At 50.1% G+C, this 16,096-nt stretch overlaps 6 protein-coding genes across 6 annotated transcripts; 3 read left to right on the top strand and 3 right to left on the bottom strand.

Annotated features, from left to right (window-relative positions):
- Nucleotides 1-2,204: 2,204 nt before the first annotated feature.
- Nucleotides 2,205-3,537, top strand: BU24DRAFT_114943 (DUF1774-domain-containing protein). The gene is made up of 3 exons (XM_033520832.1): nt 2,205-2,444; nt 2,510-3,160; nt 3,227-3,537. Exons 1-3 carry the CDS (start codon nt 2,417-2,419, stop codon nt 3,412-3,414), a joined length of 867 nt encoding a protein of 288 aa, XP_033387546.1. The 5' UTR covers nt 2,205-2,416; the 3' UTR covers nt 3,415-3,537.
- Nucleotides 3,538-4,300: 763 nt separating this feature from the next.
- BU24DRAFT_439460 (Adaptor protein complex beta subunit) lies at nt 4,301-7,178 on the bottom strand. The gene is made up of 3 exons (XM_033530305.1): nt 6,648-7,178; nt 5,730-6,599; nt 4,301-5,669 (listed from the first exon to the last, which is right to left on the bottom strand). The coding sequence occupies exons 1-3, from the start codon at nt 6,908-6,910 to the stop codon at nt 4,607-4,609; spliced, it is 2,196 nt and encodes a 731-aa protein (XP_033387545.1). The 5' UTR covers nt 6,911-7,178; the 3' UTR covers nt 4,301-4,606.
- Nucleotides 7,179-7,609: 431 nt separating this feature from the next.
- BU24DRAFT_458907 (uncharacterized protein) lies at nt 7,610-8,228 on the top strand (the record flags this gene model as incomplete). The annotated part of the gene is made up of 2 exons (XM_033531677.1): nt 7,610-7,862; nt 7,924-8,228. 2 exons carry the CDS (start codon nt 7,610-7,612, stop codon nt 8,226-8,228), a joined length of 558 nt encoding a protein of 185 aa, XP_033387544.1.
- A 2,151-nt stretch (nt 8,229-10,379) lies between these two features.
- BU24DRAFT_341029 (class II peroxidase) lies at nt 10,380-11,591 on the top strand (the record flags this gene model as incomplete). Its single annotated transcript, XM_033523256.1, has 1 exon — nt 10,380-11,591. The coding sequence occupies one exon, from the start codon at nt 10,380-10,382 to the stop codon at nt 11,589-11,591; it is 1,212 nt and encodes a 403-aa protein (XP_033387543.1).
- A 152-nt stretch (nt 11,592-11,743) lies between these two features.
- Nucleotides 11,744-12,644, bottom strand: BU24DRAFT_476250 (NAD(P)-binding protein; the record flags this gene model as incomplete). Its single annotated transcript, XM_033532927.1, has 4 exons — nt 11,744-11,931; nt 11,982-12,120; nt 12,184-12,564; nt 12,621-12,644. 4 exons carry the CDS (start codon nt 12,642-12,644, stop codon nt 11,744-11,746), a joined length of 732 nt encoding a protein of 243 aa, XP_033387542.1.
- A 604-nt stretch (nt 12,645-13,248) lies between these two features.
- On the bottom strand, nt 13,249-15,852 carry BU24DRAFT_418802 (uncharacterized protein). The gene is made up of 2 exons (XM_033527056.1): nt 15,522-15,852; nt 13,249-15,468 (listed from the first exon to the last, which is right to left on the bottom strand). The coding sequence occupies exons 1-2, from the start codon at nt 15,579-15,581 to the stop codon at nt 13,399-13,401; spliced, it is 2,130 nt and encodes a 709-aa protein (XP_033387541.1). The 5' UTR covers nt 15,582-15,852; the 3' UTR covers nt 13,249-13,398.
- Nucleotides 15,853-16,096: the final 244 nt, after the last annotated feature.

The raw sequence follows: 16,096 nt of genomic DNA, 5'->3' as shown, positions 1-16,096 counted from the left end.
AGCAGGGAGAGGAGGTGGACGTCTGGGAAGTTCCCGAGACCCCTCAACCGACTCGCTAGAGCACCGCAATGGCCATTTCGCATTCATCCATCTATTGAAGCGTGGTTGAAGACTGCCACCTGAACTTTTGGTGTTGGGGTCGTACAGTCTCAATATGGGAGAATACGCCCGTGTAGTGGATTGTTTGCCTTGGTGGTGACGAGCTTGCACAGAGCTATTGCGTTAGGTTCGTCGGTGCCACCATGCAATAATTCTAGCGAAACTTTGGTCAAGGATCTTGTTCGGCATGGAGTACAGACAGGTTGCCAGTCCTTCGGGCACGGGTCGATATTGGGGATGGCGCGGCTACTTTCTTGTGCTGTCTGTACAGTACACGAGTAGTGCGGCACATGAGCAATTGAGCAATGAGGTTTTGCAATTGGGGAGGTGTAGCGCGTGGAGCGAACCCCATTGGCCGGTCATTGGGACCCGACCCAACCCCAGAACCCTTTTTCTTCGATGGTGTACAGACACTTGAAGTATACTACACCACTACACCATTACACCACCACTGCAACACAATACCCTCATGTTTTGTTTGTCTGTTTGTTCCTTCACCTTTCTCCTTTCCTTTTCTGGCGTTTCGTGAGGATCGTCGAATCGGCAGTGCGCCTGTTAGGAGTCTTTTTCTATCCTGCGAGTACAGAGTGGTACCCTACCCTTCACTTCCCTTCTTCATTACAACATTGTAGTCACTCTATTCCCCCTTCACACTTCACACTCTTGACCCTTCCCTTTTGTATACTTTATTTCCTTGAGGAAGAGACCAGATGGTTTTTGCTTTGTATGCAGCTCGATACCTTTTTGATTCCCCCAATAACCGTCTAAATATTATACCCATTCCCATATGCAAAACCTCCAATTTTATGCTTCTGCCTGTGAATTCATAAATACTTGTAGATACTTCTTCGCTCCCCCGCCACAGCCGCCGTGAATCGCGATGCGGCAGCCCCAACTCGTACCCCGCGTTTCGGCTACGAGGGCAGGGAGGTGCGGTGCGCGATTCCATACGACGGAACCTCTGCTGGCGGGAGAAAGGGGTGTGGTTGGGTGTTGTCACGAGGTGTGTTTTGCATGCAGGAAGATGCGGTACATTGGTACTGTACATAGTTAGGTACAGAGTACGGAGTACAGACTATGTAACTACGTCTTGTATGGGGTGGGAGCACTGGTAAGTATGTAGCAATGTCGCACACGCATTATGCGGGGGGAAATGACGAGGCGATCTTGCATGTACGCAGTTACAGTCTCCCGAACACACACGCACGCTTCACCGGATTTTACTTCGAGCGACAGTGTGAAGATCGTTTCGATATCCTTCTTGTACGTGACTCTCCAACGCTGATGATCAAAGTACCTCATCACTGTATGTGTGTGTGTGTGTGTGTGTGTAGTACCTCCCCCAATGATTAGTCCATAGCAGGGATGCTTGTCTGCAATGCGGGGGGGGGGGAGGGAGGGGGAGCTTGGACCCCTTAATGTGGAAGGGTGGCTAACTTGTTTAGGGATGGTTTGACAATTGTGCCAGTTCGTGAAATGGGGGACCGTGACCATGCAAAATGGCGATGGAAAAAGATGGGATTTCGCCAAGACATGGGATGACGTAGAAATTGGTTAATCGGTTTATTCCCCCTCTTGTTTGATGTTGGAGGGATGGGATGTTGGGGTTATTGGAGGGGAGATGGAGAGGGAGAGAGGAGGAAGGGGGATATCATTGCTGGTTTGGAGACTACAGCTGGGTTATTGGTATCGTTTACTTGTTTATGTTGGTGATGTTGGCGGATGCCTTTCTGGACTTGCTCGCCCAATACTCGCCTGCATCAGACGACGAAAAAGACGTGCGTGTTTCGAGACATTGTCCGGTCAGCATAGCCACCAACGAATTCATTAACAAGAAACTCCCACCTCACTATTGCTCTCCTTCCTCTCCTTCTACCTTTTACCGTGCTTAACCTACTCTAACCCTATTCCTCGCTCATCCAATATTTCTCCGCATACAAAACGCCCGTGGTCTGACACAGGTTACGTACTCAGTGAGGCTGCTGCTCCCAACTTGTTACCAGCTTCTCCCAGTAACTTCCCTTTGAGACCTGTTTACCTGCTCTGCTGCTCTTTCCCTATTTTTGGACTTCTCCTTCCTCCAAACTGCCCACCTGCAGCCTACTAGATACATACCTCGTACCTTCCTCTTCCTCTTGCACGGACAATAAAACCCCTCCTGTGCCCACTCCCGCCTTCTCTCTTCCTCCATCGCCCTGCCAGACGTCATCAGCTTTGGTCCCGCTACACCAACACTCACGCCACACATCACAACCATAAACACGACTACAAACACTCATATCCATATCCATACCCAAACAATCGTCAATCCGCCAACATGCCTGAAGGTGCAGCTCCCAGTCGCTGTAAGTACCTTTCAATCAAATACAACAATCACCTAGAACTCTCCACCCTAACATGCCTCTGGCAGACAACCCATTCGCCCGTCGTGAGGAGCATACTGGCCAGTCCATCCTCCTCCTCAAGATCACCACACTGATCTCCTACCTGCTCCTCTTGGTCACCGCCTTCTACTACAATTTCAACACCCCGCACGAAGGTCACCACCCATGGCGCACCATCTGGGGTCAGAACAGGCCCACCCCCTTCGCCTTGAATAGCATCATGGTCAGCATCTACTGGATTGTTCTCTTCATCCTCCAGCTCGTCTACGCCTGGTCTCTCTACTCCTCCAACACCGTCTACGTAAACGCTGCTGCCAACATTGGCGCCCACTACATTGCCAACAACCTCCTTCTCTTCGGCTTCATCCATCTCTGGGTCCGCTCCCACTTCTGGCTCGCCGAGTTGTTGCTCATCATCAACTTCTTCAACTTGAGCATCACCTACTTCCGCCACTCCACCACCCCCAGGCTCATTCACATCGGAACCGTCAGCGGCCCATTGGCATGGAACTTTGTTGCTCTGTACTGGGTTGGCGCTCGTGCGGCCTTCAACAACCGCCTTCCTGAGAGGATCGTCGGCAACATCTTCATCTGGGGATACCTCGCCTACGGCACCTTCTTCCTTGCCGCATTCAAGGACTACACCATTGGATTTGAGCTCTCCTATCTCTCTTTCGGTAAGTAAACTACGACTCTCTTCTCTCTTGGTTATATATTGGGTGGGGTGCTAATGAATCTTGCAGCAACCGCAGTCGGCCAGTTCCTCACCACGATCCCCGTCCTCCAACTCCAGTGGATCTTTGCTTTCACCATCGGTGGCCTGCTCTTCCTTCTCTCGCTTGCCGTAGCCTCTGGTCGATCCAGCCCCTTCAAGCGTGGAGAGATTGTTTCGGAGGATCGTGAGCGTGCCCCTCTGCTTGCCGATGAGTAAGCTGTAGTTGCAGAGTGAAGCTCAATTCTGTGCATTGGATCTGTCCATCACAGAAATAGCATATTGCAACTGTCAGCCTTGAAATATCCTCTACTCTCCCTCCACCAATCCGCCTGTCGTTCCCTGGATCGTTGGAACACCACCCTTTGAGATACATCGTCCCGTGTCTTCGTCAGAGACACGCATAATCATTGTGCAATTTCCTTACTTACTCTCTCCTCTTCTCTTAGGTCCTCTCTTGCGTGATGGAGCTGCCGCCCGGGAATTGGCTGTCAGCAATCTCTTACAGGAGACCACTGAATTTCTTATTCACGAATACGATCATCCTCAACCTTGCGAGAACTGTGAAACCATCGAGGAATGTCTCGAGAACTGCCCCTATTAAAGATCCAGGTCTGGGACCAAGAGATCGGTGTTCTGGCAGCGAGCATTATTCACGACTTCTGGAAGGATGGCTTGTGGGATGGTTTCTTTATCTCAATGGTCTCGAGTAGCGAGGCCTTTTTCAGTTAGCTCTTTGGAATGGTTTGCATGGAAGGGTCCTGACGTAGTTCTTGCCTTTTGGTTGGTTTTTGCGTGATTTGCATCCTGAAGGGGTTGTGTTTTGTCCTTTGCTTAAAGTCTTGTCTCAGCTCTGGCTCCCAGCTTGTTTTCTGCGATTATACCACTGATACTGGGAGTAGGAAGATCGAGCTGCTTCAGAGCTCGCAATCATTGCAGTATCATAGTATGAGCTTTGGTGTGGTCCATGTACTCCTTCTTCAGGTTAGCATGGGGGTTTTTTTCCTTTTCAAAATTACCATCCGTCATCTACACTTCCGTTCACTCTACTATACTCCACATTGATGTTGATCGCATGACTGGTGAATGGTGAATGCATTATAACGGCCGAAAAAGCACCCAACTACATTGTGATATCTTGAAAACGCATTCAGAAAAAAAAGGGTAAAAGGGTAAGATTACACAACGAGCACATGTACATACGCCCGCACTCCCCTGGCTACGCTACGCTACTCGTATCCTAGAGCGACAACAACGACAAACATCCAACCTCAAAAACCACCTCATCCTCACTACTGCTCCAGACTTGCTTCAACACGTCAATCAATATATATGTATCCAAACATCCAACGTTCCAAACCCCCTCCCCAAGAAACCAACACAAGCACCAAAAAGGAATGAGCTCCGTCCCCTAGAGCAAGAGATCCTGCGTCCCATCCAACCCCGTCGGACTCATCAAGCTCTGCTGCGGCGCATTCTGATTAACCACCCAATGTCCCTGTCCGCCACCAGCCGCCGCAATCGGACTACCTCCGAAGCTGCTCTGCCTGCCCACGCCCGCGAAATACGCGTCTGCGTCATTCACCGCCGCGGCGAGATTCGTCGGCGTGCCGCTGCCATTTCCGTTGCCGTTGAACGTCGGGCTGAGTTGCGGCGCGGCGTAGCCGGAGCCGTTAGACACGGTATCGAGTTTCGAGCGCTCAGCCGCGGCGCGCTGACGCGCCTGGTGGGCGGCGACGACGGTGGGCAGTTCGTGGCGCTGGAGGGCGGGGGAGTCCTGCAACTTCCTGGGGCGGGCGGACCGGAAGACCTGGTTGACGGGCTTGAGGTACACGGTCGCGAGGGTGCCGACGTTGAGGCACATTTCCTCCAGCGTGCCCGGGTCGAGTTTCTCGGATTCTTCGGCCGTGATGGCGGGTTTGGCGCCCATTACTATCGCCTTCGCGATGTCTGGGGAGGAGGACAGGAGACGCCAGTACATGAAGCCGCGGTCGCGGAGGTCCGGGTTGTCTGTTTCCTCCGTGGCCCACTTGAGGACTTTGAGGACGAGGGGGGAGCCTTTCGTGGGGCGCTGGATGAAGAGTTTGACGGTCGCGGTGAGGAGGGCGAGTTGCACTTCGTGGGTTTCTTCGCGGAAGGTGTCGAGGAAGTCGTCGAGGAGGACGTCCGAGTCGTCGATGCGGTCCGCGTATTGCCCGATCACCCAGATCATGGCGGCTTTGGCTTCGGGCTCGTCGAGCGAGTCGAGGTTCTCGCAGAGGGTGGAGATGATGGATTCGTATTGGTTCGGGAACTTGCGGAAGATGTTGCGGATTACGACCGTGGCTTCCTGGACGATGTAGGAGACTTTGGTGGCGACGAGCGAGAGGAGGGTCGAGATGCAGAGTTGGGAGGAGGGCGGTATCTTGATGGCGAGTTTGCCGATGGCGCGGACGGATTTGCGGACGAAGTCTACGTCGATTTCCGTGGCGTATCTGGGGATGGGGTTGTTAGTATCATTGTTGGGCATTCTGACAAAATGGAAGGTAACTTACTCAGCCAACTCGGTCAATACTTCCTTGATGTTCTTCTCCGTAGCCAGCATGAAGATCAGTTCGAGCTTCGTGACCTTCACGTAGATAGGGTCGTTGTATTTGCAGAAGAAGACCCGGATGTCGTTCCGTAGGACCTCTGGCCGCCTCTGGAGGATGAGCAGTGCGTTTCGCAGCGCCAGGTACTGGATCTCCGGTCCCTTGGAGAGGAGCGTCACCAGCGGCGGCGAGAGCTTATTACACAGTGATTTGATTACTTTTTGGTCGTCGATGTAGTTCATGAGGTATAATATTACGCGGATGCACGTCAAAACGACGGCAGAGTTTGAATGGGAAAGGCGAGGCGATATCCGCTCGGCAAGCAATGCGGATTCTTGGGTATCTTGTGGGACGTAGTTCATCATGGCCTCGAGGATGTATGTCTGGCCCCATTCCGAGCAGTCCGGGAGGATCTGGACGATCTTAGACGCGCTGGCGTAGTCGATCGTCAGCCTGATGTTGTCGCTGCGCTCCCAGATGTCCATCAGCCCAGCCAACGCACTCGACACAACTGTAGGGTTCTCATCCCTCAACATGTTGTTTAGAACGTCAATGAGGTTTGATCGCTCCACGAGTTGCCTGTCATGGTCGTAGAGCTTCGCAACGCAGAATGCAGCCGTCTTGCGGACATACGGGTCGTTGTCCTTGAGCAAGTCTCTGACGTGAGGGATCGTAGCTTCGACGTATTCGCGGACGTGCACATATGACATTGTTCGAAGTGCCAGTGCTCGTACCAGTGGGTTGCTGGCCTGCATATCCTGCTGGATGATCGGTAACGCCTTCAGGGCAATGTCGGGCTTTACCCTCGCATAGTTGACCAAGTACAAGAAACACCTACAGCCAGTCAGTCTACAACTCCATCACCATGGGCATACCACCTACATCTTCTTGATCTCCAAACTCGGCAGAGGCATGCAGCCCACGACGTCTGGAAATAGTGCCACCATATCATTGTTGCTCATGGTCATGTTCGCAACGATCTTCTTCAGCGCCGTCTTCTTTGCCGCAAGGGTCTTGTCCTTCTTCCCACCACTGTTCAGCTCCAGCCGAAGTTCCGCTACTTTGCCCTGTGGTGTTCGGAAATAGTGTAAGCGTTGGCTCTCGAATGCATAGGGTATGAACATGGCGGCATAGCTCGAGTGCATCCGTAAGACATGTACGATAGTATAGTGTCCTCCACCAATAGACAAGATTACAAGATCAGCAGCCCTGGTGGCTCTGGTGTGGAAGGTCTATATCGATTTTCCACTGCTGCGGACGCCGTTGTATGTAGATGGGGGGCATAGAGAACTGACATACCCTTGCGAAGAGCTTCGCATCTTGGCCACTCGTGCTCATAGTGGCTGTCTATCTCGTGTGCAAGGCGTGCGCCGTTCCGGTGTGCATGTGCACAGCAGCTCCCCTCTCCTTGACAGGTCTTAGCCGCCCCCTCCTTTACAGCTATCTCGTCTCGTTATCCGGCGAATTGATTGGGCGAGGGGTTCCTTCAAGCAGCGAGCATCGAGGGTCGCATATCGTGGTGCGAGTCTGGCAGGATGGATGGCCGTACGGAGAGATCAGTACTCGAGTGTTGTCAATGTCGAATTGTAAGTTTTTGAGACATCTCAGAGAACCCCCGAGCGCGCGCGGCGTTGCGGCGGATGGCACGTGCTGGCGCCAAGCCGACCCTTTGCGGGAGGAAAGTGGAGCCCATGTGGACGAACTCATTCATCGACATCAACGACACCTCTCGATATAATATTGCAATAGCACCGTACCATCTGGTCATTTGCCTCGCGCATTAGGTTCTATCGACATAAATTGGTTCTTCTACACCATCTAGCCAGCTTCAAAGCGCCGCCGACATGGCCTCAGCACCTCCGCCGCCGCCGCAATGGGTCCTCGACCTTAACTCCCCACCTCCAGCCAGCTCCAAGAATGCATCGATTCCTGACCCGCCAGGGTTCACCGCTCCTTTAAGCGCAAAGCAGCGATCGCAAGCATCGAAACAAGCCACTAGACAACCTCCCTCACCAGAAGAGATGGACACGTTGAAGATGAAGAAGGCCTGGGAGTTGGCAATTGCCCCAGCGAAGCAACTACCGATGAATGCTATTGGTACGCGCCATCTCAAGGCTGTCTAGATAAGCGGTTTCAGCTTACTGACGGAATAATTTAGGAATGTACATGACGGGAAATACCCTCCAGATTTTCTCCATCTTCATGGTCTTCACTCTGTTCAAGACACCCGTCATGGCTGTCATCGGCCTACAACGCACTTTTGCTCCTTTCGAAACTCCTGGCACATCAGGTCGCCTCCTTGGTGTCAAGCTTGTTTACGTCCTGATGAACATATTGATGTTGGGATTGGGAATCTGGAAGGTCAACCAAATGGGCTTGTTGCCAACTACAAGGTCGGATTGGCTGGCTTGGGAGAGCGAGAGGAGTTGGTCAGAAAGAGCCGTGCCACGCGAGTGGTTGTGAGAAAAAGGTATGAACCCGTCCGATCAAGGCATCTTGGCTTCGGGGCGGAGACTCTTGATGTAACATTACAATAGCTATGTGTACGGCGATGCTCCATCTGCATAATACCAATTTTATACTACTGTTTCGACATCAGTCCGAATTGATTCTCCATTTCCCCCAATAGAGCAACCGAAAACGGCTCGCTAGGACCGTTGTTGGACTACACCAATGGGAATTCTTGCAAAATCATTCCAAAACTGAACACCTCGGTGAGGCCCGGGGTCTACCCAGTGAGATCATTGCATCAGGAAGTGAATACTTCAACATGTTGTCTTACGAGGTCGCTTCCGCTGGTTTTTCCGCGCCGACAATATGACCGTGTTGCACGACATTATCCACATGTACTTCAATTAATACCCTTGATACCACCCGCTACTTCACTGGTTTCAAAATGGACATTTAGTACAAAAGAAATACAAATTCGCGATGCGATTCACACTCTTATTTGTACGAGGGCATTGTGCGCATCAGTGTACATCTCTAGGTGTTTCCCATCTTATTCTGCAATCCGCACTCTACCCTTTTGGGACGAAATGGGCGCAATTTGTACTATAATATGTTCTCTCCCGGCATTCATTGGGCTCAAAGTCAATGGCTAGCCAAGCTTTCATTGTGTCTAGAAAACTTCTGACACCATTTTCTAACCTGGTCAGGTACGAAGTATCCAATTGTTGCATCCTGGATAAGTCCTTCGACTTTACCATTGCAATCCCACCGCCCAGGTCTTACTTGCATGGAACCCAGGTTCCAGGCGCCGGAGCCACAAGCCCGGCATCTCGAACCAGGTTGATGCTGCTGCATTTCTGAGCGCAAATTTCGAAGCTTCTCTGTTATCCGGCTAAATGAGACGTTCGATTCGTATTCGACACCACAGTGCATCAACACCTAGATGTACCTCATGACACACCCGTCGGTATAGGATCAAGGTAAAAAAACCTAGACTGATCTTGGTGTCCACCATTCATCGTCGAATGTGGAGCTTATCCCTATGTGATCGAATCATCGCGCCGTGTGATTTTCACGGCTGATCTTCCTTAGCCGCAGCGGCTCCTTCCTCCGTCTCTCACGCAAGGTACAAGCGTTACTGAGGCTGAGGGCCTAAAATGTACTCTGCTGTACGAATGACGGCTTGATATTACAGGAACCGATCTTGGACGCATCGACCAGCGCATCATCCCACGCTCATCTAATAATAGTTGCCACAATCATTCCCATCGGGATTGCAAGAATCGCCTGTGAATATACTATTCCTGTACACGGTAGGTCTGGCTATTATGTTCCATTACTGAAGCATGATAAGGTTTGCCCATCGTCGATCTCTACCTATTTAAACCAATTGTTGTCGGTTTCCACTCAGCTAGCCATCACGAAGACCTCACCACTAACAGGCCAACTTGGATTTGAATCGAGAAACAACAATGGTTATGTCCCCGAGTTCAGCAAGAGTCCTTCACTATTTCCACGCGATAAATGGCCATGACCTTCCGTCAATGTCTGTCAGCTGTTTGAGGTAAATTTCCTCCGACCGACCCTTCAGAATAATGATCCAGCTGCAGGAGCAATATACGGTACATATTCTAGTACCTACGCCAGGCAAAACCCGCATATCGTATTGTCTAGTCCCTGCCTCGAATCGTTCACCAATTTACCAGGCGAGACCTCTGGCCCAATGAACAGCGTCGTATTGCACGCTCCCGGTGTCAGCTTCTATCATCCTTCAGTTCTTGGCAGCAGAGCCTAAGTACAGGTCGAGCTCGCCGAACAGTTTTGAGGCGGATGCCCGGGAAGAAATGTCTGGCAGACTACAATCGTACATTGCTGGACAGTCGAGGCCTCTGGAATATCTTCCAGACATTCGTATTAATCTATTCACTGGCCTCTCGACAGTCACTAGAATCTCGCAAGCTTACAGAATTATGGCAAACTCATCACGGCTAGAGCGCAAGGACATGAGGAGATGAAGCACCAGTTCAAATGTATAAGTACCACCTGATGCTGCTCGAACAGAGGTTCCCATTTTCTCGGAAAACAGTCACTCATCGCTCATTGTTCGTGCGAGTTGCAATTCAGAGCTTCTTCATTCTTCGCTACGGCAATTACTCGCCCAATATGAAGTTGTCTTCCTTTAGCAGTTATGTCCTCTTGTCCTTATTGCCATTCACCCTCGCCCACCCAGGCATGGGCGACTCTATGAGAGATATTCGTAGAGCCGCGGCGCAAATTGAACGCCGAAACTCCAAAGAACTGATTGGCGACTTGAAAACACTCAAAGATAGTCAACTCACCGCAATAGGCAAGGACATCAAAGCCATTTTGCTTGAGTCCAAGTCTGCGGAGTCTAGTGTCATTGACACATCGATTCCTCCGGGCACTGTTGATAGTGCTGCTTGCAAGGCTGATCTCTGCTGCGTATGGAAGTGGATATCATATGAAATGACTGCCAAATTCAATGGCACATCAGGACGTTGCACCAAGTTTGCTCGTGGGGCCGTCCGTCTTGGCTTCCATGATGCTGGTGTCTGGTCGAAAACCTCAACTTACGGCGGCGCTGATGGCAGCATTCTTCTCACCAACGAGCTGGACAGGGCGGACAACAATGGCCTGAAGGACATCGCAGACTACACCAAGCAATTGTATAACAAGTACAACAAGTATGGTGTCAGCATGGCTGATCTGATCCAAATGGGTGCCAACATTGCTACCGTTGTATGTCCGCTAGGACCACGAATTCGCTCATTCGTTGGTCGCAAGGACAATGCCAAAGCCGGGCCTACAGGTCTCTTGCCAGGAGAGACCGACTCAGCCGATAAGCTCATCAAGCTCTTCGCAGATAAGACGATTGACGCGCATGACCTCGTCGCTCTTGTGGGCGCTCATTCTACATCTCAACAACACTTCGTCGACAAGGCCCGTGATGGCGATCCGCAAGACTCCACACCTGGAATCTGGGATGTCGCGTTCTATGGCGAGACAACGACCGCGGCGCCACCTCGTGTCTTGAAGTTTCAGAGTGATATCAACCTCTCGAAGGACTCTCGGACGAAGAGCGAGTGGCAGGCTTTCATCAACGGACAGGGCCATTGGAATGCAGATTACTCGACATCGTACACTCGTCTCTCGCTCTTGGGAGTCAACAATATCAACGACCTGAAGGAGTGCACGAAGGTCTTGCCACCAGCTAGGAAGAGCTTTGTCAGTCAGGATCAGGCTGTTCTTGATTTGTGGCTACAGGGTCAATTCGACCAATTGAACAACATGGTTGACGATGCTATCATGTTGACCGGTGTGATCACTACACCACCCAAGGTCACCATGACATAGATAGATGGTTCGGACATCGTAGCTGTAAAACACATGGTGGAAGTAACTAAATACCCAATATTATATGGTTTCCTATCGGAGAAATTTCGTGCTTGATAACTTCTTTGATTTACTGTTTCATTTGACTTCCGCGATCTAAGATTACAGGCCCCCTAACATACCCACCCGCCGTCTACATTATATACGGCTCCAGTCACAAAGGAAGCCTCGTCGCTCAAAAGGAAGGAAATAACATTGGCGATCTCAATTGGCTCTGCCCTCCTCTTTTGCGCCGTCACCTGGAGACCACGTTTCACATCCTCAGGATCCTCACCCTGAGACATCGGTGTATTAACAGATCCTAAGAAATCAGCGACAAATTTTAGGAGATAAAATTTCGGGAATTCTCACCTGGTGCCACACAGTTGACACGGATCTTCTGATTTTCCTTTGCTGCCGTTCTCGATAACCCAATGACAGCCGCTTTACTCGCGCAGTAAGCTGCATTACCAGGTGCTCCGAATTGTCCGAATACGCTCGCTGCAGAAACCTGAGCACCTCGTCAGCTCACATGTCCAATGGTAATCAAAATGGCGATAGCAAGGAGACTTACTATGCTCCCACCATCAGTCATAGCATTCAACTGTGCCCTCAAACAATTAAAAACACCCTTTGTATTCACACTAAACGAGAAATCCCAATCCGCATCCGTCACCTCCTTCACGGGTGTCGCCTTTGCAATCACGCCTGCCATATTGACCGCGCCATCAAGTTTTCCATACTTCTTAACTGTACCCTCGATCCACGCGTTTACTTGTCCGCTGTTCCGCACATCGACGACAGTGTAGATATGCTGGTCGCTCGAGGGGAGTGAAGCGATAGCGGTCTTCAGGTTGGCTTCGTTGATGTCGGCGAGGGAGATCAGAGCGCCTTTTGACGCGAGGAGCTTTGCTGTGGCGAGGCCCATACCGGATGCTGCGCCTGTTATGGCAACCTGGTGATGCATTAGTTCTGTAGTGTCCGGAGGGTGTGGTAGATGAAAAAACTTACGACTTTGCCTTTGAATGAAGACATTGTATGTTTTCTAATTGTGATGATATTTAGGTTCCCTTTTGATAGGTATTATGGTAGAGACGACTTGAGGTTCTGGTTGAATGTGCTTTGAGATGCTATTAATCGTACTTTGTGTTCAGTTGCAGGGAAACATGTAATAAGTCTACTCAATCAGGATCAAAGCACTATATAGTCGACCTATGGAATTTAAAAGAAAGTCCCTACTGTTTGGTAAACATTGCCCCTCCAAATAATATCCTAACTGTTACCCCGCATGTTCAAACTAGATCCTCCATTGGAAAGGAAGGACTTGCCTAGCCCTAAGATTACCGGACGATGCTCGGGTTTAGATGGGTAGGCTTTCCTCTTTCGTTGAGCGGCTCCCCGGGGTAGGTTGTAAGGAGCCCGTTATCGGATTACTAACGCTTCCTTGATAGTCAATCTATGAAATTGTGATCTAAGGTTTCTTATGTACTTGGATGTTGATGAATGTTGATGTCTTAAAAGTTTGGTGGATCGAGATGAGATGAGCATAGTCAATGGTCATTTTGAAGCAGTAATAGCAATACCAACACTTCAAAAATTCACATGAGTGGTAGTTTTCATGATGGTGAGGGTATAATAATAGTAGTAGTTATATGGTCTGTTTCCGTCCTGGAAATGAAAGGGTTCGTTTCGCTATCAAAATCGCTAATATCATCATGAAATCCAAAACGCAAGTCAATCCATATAAAGAGGTTTAGGTGTGGAAGAACAGAGAGTTGTAGAAACAGCTCTAGTCTGCATGTATAATCTGCACCTCTCCCTGCATCAATTCCAACCAAGACACACTGGTCCCATTGGCTGTGGCCTTTTGCTGCCATATCCACTCCAGCCTTGACTTCATGTGTTCAAACGACCGCATCCCGCTTGATGTAGCGGAGTCCTCGAACCATTGGAGGAAGGACCTCTGGACAGATGGATCTTCAGCCTCGCATGCGGCTATGAAAGCAGGCCATATCAGCCTAGCGGAGCCAAATGCTACCTCCGAATCCAATGTGCCGAATCGCATTAGACAGTCATGAACACTGACTACAGATTGTTGCAGCAAAGCACCGTCCATATCGTAGATTCTTCTGTAGAAGTAAATAAGCAATGCGTGTTGCATCGCCTGTAGAATCTCTTCCATGTTCGGCTGATTGGTCGTTGACTGGTTTTTGGTATGATTTAGTGTTTTCAGTTGGTGGATGCAGGTCTCTAGTGATTTTGCACGACGTAGAAACTCTTTCAGAGATAAAGAGCCTTCCTTTTCCCCCATGTCTTTTTGCTGTCCGAGGCGGATCGTCATTGACAGCATCGTCATGTAGATTTCGGATGTGCCAAAGATCTCAGGATAGAGCGTGGAGTTCCATACACCGGGAAATTCGAGATGTAGATCATTTTCTCCTTCCACCTTGCCCTTTATTCTGCGCATGCCCTCGTCAAGATTTATCCAGGTTTCTGAATAGAAAGATATACTGTCGAGACTGTACCTCGCAGCGGCACTCGACTGTATAGTCTTGTAGACGTGACGTCGATGGGCACCATTGATCCCGCTGACAAAGATGCTCTCATGGAACATTCGTTCAAATACGTAGCAATGGTGTAGTAAGCGTACTTTTCGAGACTTCTTTCGATTTAGGCCCTTCAAACGGATAAATTTCTCGGTCTCCAGTAAGTAACAATCAATCTGTTCGCTATCGCCCGACATCATGGCCAATTGGACCATTGTGAGAAGAGCAATCAAAATCGATTTGTACTTGGCGGCTTTAGGAACGTCGTACGCTTTAGCCAACATCAATCGAGCGCTCTCGCGGGCTTGCGATTTGTATGATTTTGCTTGCTCAATCCACATCGAGGATTGCGAAGTACGACCAAGACTGAAGGCACTAATGGCCAAGGTCCCTTGGAAAGCACACAAGCTGGCGCTGTCGATATCTTCACCGAGGGTCAGGGCAGCAAGACAGCCCTTTGAGTGAGGAACAAATAGGACATGCCATGGAGTTTTACTGTGACATAATGGGGTTAGTAGTTTTAGGAAAGTAGTGGAGTAGTACTTGAGCAGAAAGACTGCATCTTGTGGAACAGTGTTGCCGAATCCGTAAGAAAGTGCTCCTTCATGGGGTAAAGTAGGGATCTGGCAATCGAAAGACGAATCTAGTTGAATCGGAGCGGTAGTGGTTTGAGGTAAGAATTCGGCTAGACTTGTAGATGTATCAAGCTCAGCATCATCTAAGAGTTCCTCTATTCTATCGGACCCGAGAGCAAGGCCCCAAGGGTCCATCATCATAGACGAAAGGGCCGATGTGGATGAGTCAAGGTAAGTGTCGAACAGGTTCTGTGTCCTAGGGGTTACCGCAAGATCGGGTGGAACCGGATATTCTTCGTTCTCGAACTCAAGCTCCGGGGGTGTAGGAAGGCTGTCAACGAGGATTGTAAAGTCTTGTTCACTCTCAGCCGCCCCACATTCGTCGGCAAAGGAGGTGTCGGCTTGAATTGGCTGTGGCGCAACCACTCTGAAAGCTCCAAAAGGTCCGCGACTAATTTGGATTTCCTCGGTCTCAGGGCTCTCTTCACATTGCTCGTCAATGAGAGCCAAAGTATGCATGGCCAGTCTTGGCGGTACAGTAGTCGTTAACCATCCACTCATGCTTTGCCGTTCCTTTTCAGTGAGCACAGGCCGCCGGAACCGTGTGGCGCCATCGCTTGAACTATCTCCCAGATTGAAGAATATGTTCTTTTCGTAACCACCGCAGGTGAATCCAGCCTGACTGCATATCAAGCAAGATGGACGCGTTTCGTCACACTTCATGTGACGATTGCGGCACTGTCAGCAATTAGTAAATGGTGCAATTTATCATCATGCTCAACAAGTATTACCGTTACACATCCACCAAATGAACGGCTACGTCCACCCGAGGCCTTAGTCGTGTTGGCCATCATTGAATCCCGGCGAGGAGGTGCCATGAGAAGGCTTGCAGTTTGGAAAATGTAGGCAAGTGACTGTTTAGGATCTCACCAGGTGATGCTCAGCAAGGCGGATGTATCGATGCAGGTATGGGGAGCATTGTGGGGGCATGACGGTTACTCCCAGCTGTGGTGGAGTCGATGCAAGCCGATTATGGGGTCACCGCTAGCCAGGGGGATGAAAAGGAAAGTAATTGAGACCCGTGGGGTGGGTACGAAGATATAGGAATATGGAAGAGCAGCTTCCACTCTGCAGAGCCCTCTAGATCATTGATGTTGGGGAAGTCGTCCGCCATCGGAACTGGAGAAACGCCGAAGCCATGCCGCATAAGGCATCGCTTGATAGGGGAGACTTTCCTGTCTCGTTTTTGGAAGGTAAATGCTGCGGCTTTACTCGATATATACTAGTAGTACTAGCTACCAGAGGTAGTATTGCATATCACGTGCATGTCTATCGGATAGTGAATTGATAACTAACTATCCAAAGC

The sequence above is a fragment of the Aaosphaeria arxii genome (assembly GCF_010015735.1).
Source record: "Aaosphaeria arxii CBS 175.79 unplaced genomic scaffold BU24scaffold_2, whole genome shotgun sequence".
Taxonomy (NCBI): Eukaryota; Fungi; Ascomycota; class Dothideomycetes; order Pleosporales; genus Aaosphaeria; species Aaosphaeria arxii.
Note: the sequence above shows the minus strand (reverse complement) of the source record. Positions and strands in the feature narration are given on the sequence as shown.

What these genes read in the sequence shown, in the direction of transcription:
- BU24DRAFT_114943 (XM_033520832.1), top strand. Translation starts at nt 2,417, where the DNA reads ATGCCTGAAGGTGCAGCTCCCAGTCGCT. An exon ending in AGGTGCAGCTCCCAGTCGCT is followed by an intron (nt 2,445 to 2,509) that starts GTAAGTACCTTT and finishes TGCCTCTGGCAG; the next exon opens with ACAACCCATTCGCCCGTCGT. An exon ending in GCTCTCCTATCTCTCTTTCG is followed by an intron (nt 3,161 to 3,226) that starts GTAAGTAAACTA and finishes TGAATCTTGCAG; the next exon opens with CAACCGCAGTCGGCCAGTTC.
- BU24DRAFT_439460 (XM_033530305.1), bottom strand. Translation starts at nt 6,910, where the DNA reads ATGCACTCGAGCTATGCCGCCATGTTCATACCCTATGCATTCGAGAGC. An exon ending in AGTTTGGAGATCAAGAAGAT is followed by an intron (nt 6,600 to 6,647) that starts GTAGGTGGTATG and finishes GACTGGCTGTAG; the next exon opens with GTGTTTCTTGTACTTGGTCA. An exon ending in GTATTGACCGAGTTGGCTGA is followed by an intron (nt 5,670 to 5,729) that starts GTAAGTTACCTT and finishes CCCCATCCCCAG; the next exon opens with ATACGCCACGGAAATCGACG.
- BU24DRAFT_418802 (XM_033527056.1), bottom strand. Translation starts at nt 15,581, where the DNA reads ATGGCCAACACGACTAAGGCCTCGGGTGGACGTAGCCGTTCATTTGGT. An exon ending in CATTTGGTGGATGTGTAACG is followed by an intron (nt 15,469 to 15,521) that starts GTAATACTTGTT and finishes AATTGCTGACAG; the next exon opens with TGCCGCAATCGTCACATGAA.